Source organism: Saccostrea echinata, unplaced genomic scaffold (genome assembly GCF_033153115.1).
Source record: "Saccostrea echinata isolate AGI-Se365-2 ecotype Australia unplaced genomic scaffold, CSIRO_AGI_Sech_v1 ptg000014l, whole genome shotgun sequence".
Taxonomy (NCBI): domain Eukaryota; kingdom Metazoa; phylum Mollusca; class Bivalvia; order Ostreida; family Ostreidae; genus Saccostrea; species Saccostrea echinata.
In genome coordinates this window covers 11712501-11721559 of record NW_026889763.1, presented here as the reverse complement: position 1 = coordinate 11721559, position 9059 = coordinate 11712501, and the positions used below count along the sequence as shown (strand labels likewise).

Below are 9059 nucleotides of genomic sequence, written 5' to 3'. Positions count from 1 at the left end.
ATTCAATTTTGTTCAAATGATGACCCCCAGGGGTAGGATGGGGCCCAATGGGGGAAGGAAAGTTTTACATAAGAACATATAGAAAAAATATTTCTTCTCAAGAACAGAAAAGCAATGTTTAGTCATATTGATATGGAAGTATCCTCAGGTAGTGTAGATTCAAGTTTGTTCAAACCATGACCCCTGGGGGTAGGGCGGAGCCACAATGGAGGATCAAAGTTTTACATAGAAATATAAAGGAAAATATCTTCTTCTGAAGAACAGAAAAGCTATGTTTAGTCATATTGATACGGAAGCATCCTCAGGTAGTGTAGATTCAATTTTGTTCAATTGATGACCCCCAGGGGTAGGATGGGGCCCAATGGGGGATGGAAAGTTTTACATAAGAACATATAGAAAAAATATTTCTTCTCAAGAACAGAAAAGCTATGTTTAGTCATATTGATATGGAAACATCCTCAGGTAGTGTAGATTCAAGTTTGTTCAAATGATGACCCCTGGGATAGGGAGGAGCCACAATGAGGGATCAAATTTTTACAAAGGAATATATGGGAATTTTTTTAAAAAAATCTTCTCAAGTACAACAAAGCCATTTGTTATATTGACATGGAAGCATCATCAGGTAGTTTAAAATTCAAGCCTTTCATCAAAAGATAATGCACTCTGTGACTGTTCCCTGTGATATTGCATGTTTTGTATTAAATATACAGGTAGTTTATTTTCAAATCAATAAAATAATTATCAAACTTGATAACTTTTTGCAGTCTCTTTAATATGCAAAGTGCTTGGTTTATCTTCCATGCTGTTCACTGTATATTCATCAGAATTTCCATGTTTTGCCCTATTAAGATATTGTGGCCCAGTAAGAACATAACTTGTCAAGATGATCGGACACTCCTCTCTACTCAACAATCATGACAAAACATCAATGTAAATTTATCATCAATTTTATTACGTTATGTTTTATAAACATACAACAACCTTGTAACTATTGCCAGCAGTAGCAACATTAATGGTGTTAACGAAAAAATAACAGGCCAATTAAATATTAAAATAGTCCAACATCAAAATGAGCTGAGTCGTCATTGAAGTGGAAGACGTACAGACTCTTAATAACAGTGTGGCATAAAGCTTAATTATGCATTTATTATGTCCCTTTAAAATACAGAGCATGCTATATCTTATAGATTGTTTTGACTACAATATGGCACACACTTTATTATTGTCCTAAGCTGTGGGAGAGCGGTAAAGAACACTGGAAAAATGCTTTCAGATCGTAAGAATAAAATTAGCACTATGACAGCATTAGCCAAGGTCAATCCACTTTTGCAAGGACAAATGCAGTTCGACAAGGAATGTACACCTGTAATAAAGAATATTTATATTTAATTCAGAGATATTCAAGATGTCTGTGATGAGGACTCTGGTCGTTACCTTATTTTCTGGATAAATGATCAGATAGATCTGTAAGCTCTGTTCCCAAATAACTCCCAAGTCTAATCCAGACAGATCCTGCAGAGCTGTAGCATCTTGAGATGCAAACTAGTGGGCATGCCTCAGTTGCTGCATGTGACCTATATTTCCTTAGGGACAGAACAGTGTTCCTTTTAGATCTGGCTCCGGGGCCATAAAACTTAGAGGAGCTCACTTTTGATCTCAGTCTCACTTTTACCAAAGGAATTAATAGTGGAAAAGTGAGACTGAGATCAAAAGTGAGCTCGTCTAAGTTTTATGGCCCTGTGACCTGTTCTACTTTTTCCTTTCTTACAGTTGTGCTCCTCCCTTTAAATCATTTGTGTCCTTTGTTGTCCTGTATATTACCGGTACTTTATGAACTTAAAGATCAATGGGTCCCTGTGAGATAAAATACTCACCATCCGAGAGTTGTAGTTTAATCATTTTATGTAATGTACCTACCATCATAGAACACCGTCTGTTGTCCCAAGGATCGTTGGAGGTGAAGTATTCCATAGAGTGATCTAAACGTTTGTGTCCACCATACTGCTCAGCATCAGAGTCAAGCACCATTTTGTATCTGACATTATGAAGGATCCTAATTTCATATCAAATTCAGATTTCAGTAATTCACTAGTATTCTGCCAGCACATAATATTAGTATAATATTAGTCTTGCTCCACATAAAAACATATACAGGTTAAATCATTGTATGTATGTTTAATTTCCAACTTTGACCAATTGATTCTTCCTGCAGTTTTAGAGTTCATTGATTAATGAAATAAATGTACGTTAATGCCATGCACTTGTTAAAAAAAAATTTTCTGTAAGAATCTGCTGCCAAAATCTGTAAGAAAATGTCCATTCATTCCTTTTTTGTGAAGGATACTTCCCCGGAATATTGACCCCTATTTTGTAGTCTGTATAACTGTTGGATGGATGCCAGTTGAATACAAACACCAAAACGTCTGCTCTATCAAACACAATCACCTTATCACCTTCATGCTTGCGAGAAATGTAGTTCTATGAAAAGAGGAATTAGAAATGTCTTCTTAAAATCCAAATAGTTATAGAATGGTCAAATTGTTTACAGAAAGCCTGTAATCTTTCCAACTTACCTGTGGATGGCTCAACCAGCCATACTTCATTTCCAAATGCATCATATCTCTGTCAAAGTTGTTAAGATATTTGTACCTGAGTAGATCATCATCTACCAGGTGCCATTGTCTTCTACAGTAGTGGTAGCTGGAGTTGTTACCTGCCCTGGGAAAATCTAGCCATTCAGGGTGACCAAATTCATTTCCTGAAGAAGCATAGAGTTCCATATGTTACAATATACTCTAAATGGAAATTTTCACTCCCATTCTATTTTCAACCCTTTTGCCCTGGGCAAACTCAAAATGGAGTAAATTCAACAGAGAGAAAGAGTTATCTCTCTTTTATAAAAACTCTGCCTTGCAAATCCTGAACAGGACAATATCACAAGTGCAAAAATAACATGGGACAAAAATAATCCTTTAGAAAGGCTGCACATTTTTATCAATGCTCCATTACATTTTGTATCACACTTTTCCCAACTCTTTCCTAAAATTTGAAATAACTAGAACTGTCCAAAAGGGACAAATACCCCCCGCTGGGTTTTTCAGAGAAGGTACCAAATCACAAATGTTTTCTAGATGTGAGAGGTGTTCACAATTTGCTTAAACATTTAGATTGAAAATTTAATTACTCATTATATTTTTTTTTAATGAATGAAACTAAGATGCAGCTTAATAAAACATCAATACTAGTAATTACAGTGTTTTTTATTACATTGAAAAAATAGTTTGCAACTATCTGTCATCTTTGTGAGACATGACACTCTGCAAACTGATTGTTGAAAAAAAAAATCATAATTAATTATATAAAATCACATTCATCTTAATACCTTTATATCAAACTCATTTTAAAAATAAAAGGCTGGTTCCAGTAACTATGTATTTTGACAGACATAAATTACAATTAAGAGACTTAGACAACAGAGATCTTTATTTCTTTCTGCCCAATTCCCAGGAGGTATAGATAAGACCTGCTTGATCAGAGATGCCCTAACAGCTTCCCACACTGAACTCATTAATTAATCTTTAACTGGATGCATGTCCACTCATTACTCCCACGGGACAAATGGATTTAAAATTCTGCTGTGTAATGTAAAAACTGTTTTTAATACTTTGTGATTTTTTTTTAGTTCTAATGAGTAGTTTTAAGCTGTAGTTCACATTTTTGTACAAATGTTCTAGATTCTACGTCTCAAACCTTAGATATGAACCCAAAATGACTAAGTCAATAAAAATGAAAAAAAAAAACTGTAAAATGCAGAAAAATTATCAAATAATGTTGAAACTACCAGGTGCACTTCTTCATATGGTAAATAATAAGTGTACAAATTTTCATTCAAATCTATGCAATAGTCTCTGGAAACAGATCTGGACAAAACCACATAATAAAAATGAAAAAAAAAAAACACCTGTAAAATGCAAATTAATTATCCAATCATGATGAAAATACCAGGTGCACACCTTCATATGGCAAAGAATAAGTATACAAATTTTCAGACAAATCCTTGCAACAGTTTCCAAGAAATGGTCCGGACAAAATCTCGTCTACAGACAGACGGACAGAGAGACAGACAGACAGACAGACGGACAAGCTGATTCCAATATACCCCCCCCTAAACTTCGTTTGCGGGGGGTATAATAAATGATTTTTTCCCCAATCTCTTACCAAAGCATTTAGTGTACCTATAAAGTTTAAATATCCCTCTCCTCCCAATCCCATGGTGATCAGCCTGATCATTTTGTGGAGGGCCATTCCTCTGTCTATAATTAGACTAGGTGGTGATAAAGTGGACATGTGGGTGTACATCTCTTTATCCATCAACCAGAAGGCTAAAGTCTTGTCCCCCACCAGAGCCTGATCGTGACTCTCCGCGTACGCGATACATTTCTCTCCATATCGTCTGTTTGCTAGAGTGTGACAGATCTTTCCCATTTCCCACTGGTCATCTGAGAGCTCTTTTAAAAACTACAAAATGAAAACTTCATATTCAGACACAGAAATAACTAGAGCTGGTCTAATGGTTTTACTATCCATTGAAAAATGAGGAAAAGGTATATCAAGGGTAGTTAAATAAATGTACAGCTTATATGAAGTTCTCTCACCTTGATCCACATATCAGGAATGGCCATGGCTAGACGGTAATCAAACCCTGTTCCCCCCTCCTCAATGGGGCGACATAATGCTGGCATTCCTGACACTTCCTAAAACATTCACATCAAACATTAGACAAGGCATTTTGGTCACAATTTGTTCATACTTTTAATATTATATACAATTAAAAAAGCATTTGATATATGTTTTATATGAGTGCATTTGTGGGGGTTTTTTTGTTCTTTTTTTTTTAAACTGTGTAATTTTTATTTGACATTGTACGAAAGAAATTATTATATCTACCTCATTGTTCACATGAAGGGTATTACTATATATTTACCTCAGCTATTGTTATCATGAATTCTGGGTAAAGTGAGTGCAGCATTTGATTGGATATCATAAGGTAGACCAAGGATTCTGTGTCTGTGTTCAAACCAAAGTATTCCCCATAATCTCCACTGAAACCATGACCTATAAATAATTGGAAACAATCTCAGCACACGTACCATCCCTTTATTTTCACAGGACGATAACACTGTATTTATTTCAGTGTGTTAATTTTGTGTATCCACTATATGCTAATTACAGATAATATGAGCTATCTTCTAGCATCATTCAAAAGAAATTAATTTTCATGCTTCAAAGACCTCACAAAATTACACACCAATAAAATTCTTGCAAAAAAAATTAGAGTAGTTACAATAATTGTGGTAGCAGTTGTCAAAAAAAGAACCGAAATCAACAAATAAAATAGCAATCATTTTCATGTTATAACTTTAAATTTTTGACCTCCAAATCTTTAACATAATGAAGAATATACCTATTCCATGAGTATGATACAGCATAGAAGTTACTCCATCAAATCTAAAGCCATCAAATCTATACTCCTCAATCCACCAACGTAGATTAGATAGCAAGAATCGTAGAACTTCCCATCTGTAAACAATAAAATATTAGATATAAACTTTCTCTGAACAACACCTGTACCTCAGTTGTCCAGTATTAATAACTTTACTTGAATCATCTCTGCTGTTGAATAGATGAAGTTCTGGAATCTACTTTTGCTGATATTTTAACACAATATTCCACTTACTCTGTATAATTAAAGAGTCTGGATCCCCATAAATCATTCTGCCCCCTCCCGCCTTCGTGGAAGAAACACGAGTTTGTTCCATCAAACTGGTTCAGCCCATCCACGGTATTCTTTGATGCGTGACTGTGGACCACGTCTAGTAAAACTGTAATACCGTTAGCGTGAGCAACGTCTATCAATTCCTTTAACTCCTCAGGTGTCCCATAACGACTGAATTAGAAAACAAAGCATGTGATTCAACCTTCAATGTACTGTTACGTTTATACCGCCCCAGTCATGTTATATTCGTCCTTATAATTACATATTGTGTAATTAATATTATATTATCTCACTTCTTTGTATGTCCGATGTGGAAATATCACTATACTATCGTTAGTACTATTGTGTAAACATGTTTGTATGTATAATCGTAGGGTTACCCGAATTTCCTCTATAACAACATTTGAATCATGCACATAAATATATGTGCGAGACCCATAAACTCCAATCCTTACCTTTATTATCTATGGCATCATGCCCTAAGTCTTTTCCTTACAGTTTCCTACCATAATCCCCTCATAACACACCCAATTACGTTTAATTTCAAAGCTAGGCCGCGCCGAACTTTCATCTCCTCCAAATATGGCGCTAAACAGAGCGGTACTGCTCAATTCGCGCGAGGATACATTCGGCCCTAGTGATCAAAAGGTATATAAACAGCGGTTTTGAACCCAACTGTCACTTTTCATCCCCAGCCCATGACGGAAAGTCACTTGGCCTCATTACCTAATCTCTATTATTTATTACTGGATTTACTGGCATTTACCAACTATGGATAACCCGAATCCAGAGAGAATGGTAAATATTATTTAAGACTTTCAGACCCATTTTATTTAAAAAGCTTGAATTTGATGCCAATCCCCGGCAGACCCATACCCATTTGATTATTGTTTACAAATTCATACGGGTGACCCATTAGACCCAGATACCCTTTTTATTTTCAGGTGACCCATAATTTATTATTGCTTAATTGATAATTATCTTATTGTTCATTGTTATTCATTGTTTTCATCATAATAAATTTTATAAATTTACAACCTGACTTTTTATTTAGAGTTAAAGGGTAAAATTCAGAAACAGGAGACCCACAATAATTTATTTTCATTGTAACAAACCCTGAAACAGGTGTAAACGTTACAGTACATTTATTGTATCTCCACTTCATAAGAATGTCACGGTGTGATATGAAAACATAAAATTCAGAACTGATTGCACTTAAGCTGTGGGTTTTAATCTTTTACACTGACTGATACTAAGCTGTGGGTTTTAATTTTTTACACTGACTGATACTATGCTGTGGGTTTTAATTTTTTACACTGACTGATACTAAGCTGTGGGTTTTAATCTTTTACACTGACTGATACTATGCTGTGGGTTTTAATTTTTTACACTGACTGATACTATGCTGTGGGTTTTAATTTTTTACACTGACTGATACTATGCTGTGGGTTTTAATTTTTTACACTGACTGATACTATGCTGACATACCTAGAAGCAGCAAAGAAGCTGGTGACTTGATACCCAAAGCTGGCATAATAAGCGTGTTCCATAATGGCCATCATCTGGATTGTATTGTAACCTAGCAGGTATAAAATACAAAACTAAATTTCACTAAGGTGCAAATACTCTTAGCACATTCCTCTTGTCAACTATAAAACTGTTCATTAACCTAATAAGCTGACGAGCTTTCCAGCATGATTCAGCCCATAAGAATGATATATATTTAATCTTAATGTCTAAGAGGGGTCCTTGTGTAGGTGTTTTTAAAAAAAAATTATTTTTTACATTAATTAAGAATTAATTCCTAAGAAACTAACCTAAATTCTTTATACGTGGTATAACATTCTGCGCAAACTCTTTGTAAGTTGCAATTTTTCCTTCCCAAGATGCAATGCCAACATGTGACTCGTAAATTCTCAGGTCTTCTGATTTTTTGGGATGTGGATGTCGAAATTCATATTTCTAGAGAAAAAAATAAAGAATTTTATGCAGTTTATACATCATTCTGTCATTAAGTTGCAAAAATTGCATAAAGTAAAGCTGTTAGCATGTACTAAAATTTTAAAACTTTCTTTCAGTTTTGAACACAACATTAATGCTGAATATTTAAGAGACAAAACCAAAGTACATGAACTATTTTAATCTGTAAATTTTGTTCAAAATGTTTCATATGTTAAAATCTTGATCTAAGTAACACAGAAATTTTCTTCAAGGATCTTATACCAAAAATTTAAAGAGAAGCTAAAATTTTGCTGTTTTATCTTTTAGCAAGAGGCCCAAGGGCCTTAACGGTCACCTGAGTACAATACAACAATTTAGAGGATCCATACACTGATAAATGAAGCTTTGTTGCCCAAAAGCAAGAAAAATAGTATGATAAGCATCAACAAAATAATTGGTATAGAATCTATCTGTCCCCCATTTATCACTATTACCATGCAGACTATTAACAAAATGTCTATTTTTAACCCCATATTATGACTTCTCACATTGGTCTCTCTTGGCCTTTGAAGAACATTAAAAAAATAAGTTATTTTTGCCTCACTTTTATTCATCTATTATTTCCAAGTCTACCTGATCATTAAAACTATGAAAGTACTTTTTGTATTATACAATAAATATTCTTGCATAATTCTCTTATTCTATTAACCTTTCAAATACATTATTTACAGTGATTAATTATCAAAGGTGAATGGCAAAGGGGAATAACTTTGCTCAGCAGAATACAAGTTCATAGAGCCCTGGCCAGGACCAGAATACTTGACTAAATAATCCAGGTGTTCAAAATTCTGGTAAAAATACCCTTGCATATTAAAACTTTTACTCTGTTTGCCTCGAATCTGCCCAGAAGAATACAAGATTTTCAAAGAAATGCATGTTCACTATGTTATTAAATAAATAAAGCCCCCCTCCCCCTTTACACCAGAAAATCTTACCCAGGGGCCATGAACTAATAATTCTGGAAGAAGCACTTTGCTCATCATAACTATACACTTGTTTCTTTGCTTTATTACCAGTAGTAGAAAAAATATTTTGAAAGAAATTATGCATTTTCACTATAAAATCAATAGAGCCCCCCCCCCCCCCCTCAGAAGAGCCCCTGTGCCCAGGGGCCATGAATTGCACGATTTTGGAAGAGGCATTCTTCCTTATCATAACCATGCACTTCCTTTGTTTGAACAATACCAAGGAGCAGAGAAGGAGATTTCGAAAGAATTTATGCATTTTCCTTATATATCAATAGAGCCCCGACCTAACACACCAGAACCCTTCATCCAGGGGC

General features: G+C 34.7%; 1 protein-coding gene across 1 annotated transcript in view; it reads right to left on the bottom strand.

Moving 5' to 3' along the window:
- Window positions 1–931: 931 nt before the first annotated feature.
- Window positions 932–9059, bottom strand: part of LOC133186743 (1,4-alpha-glucan-branching enzyme-like) — a 13170-nt gene continuing 5042 nt past the window's right edge. The window contains exons 5-15 of the mRNA XM_061322033.1: window positions 7594–7738; window positions 7265–7355; window positions 5738–5947; window positions 5465–5580; window positions 4985–5115; window positions 4656–4754; window positions 4236–4518; window positions 2574–2758; window positions 2345–2478; window positions 1918–2035; window positions 932–1363 (exon numbers count right to left, since the gene is read on the bottom strand). Coding sequence (XP_061178017.1) covers window positions 1316–1363; window positions 1918–2035; window positions 2345–2478; window positions 2574–2758; window positions 4236–4518; window positions 4656–4754; window positions 4985–5115; window positions 5465–5580; window positions 5738–5947; window positions 7265–7355; window positions 7594–7738 — 1560 coding nt within the window. The 3' untranslated portion in view covers window positions 932–1315. The remainder of the gene's footprint in view (window positions 1364–1917; window positions 2036–2344; window positions 2479–2573; window positions 2759–4235; window positions 4519–4655; window positions 4755–4984; window positions 5116–5464; window positions 5581–5737; window positions 5948–7264; window positions 7356–7593; window positions 7739–9059) is intronic.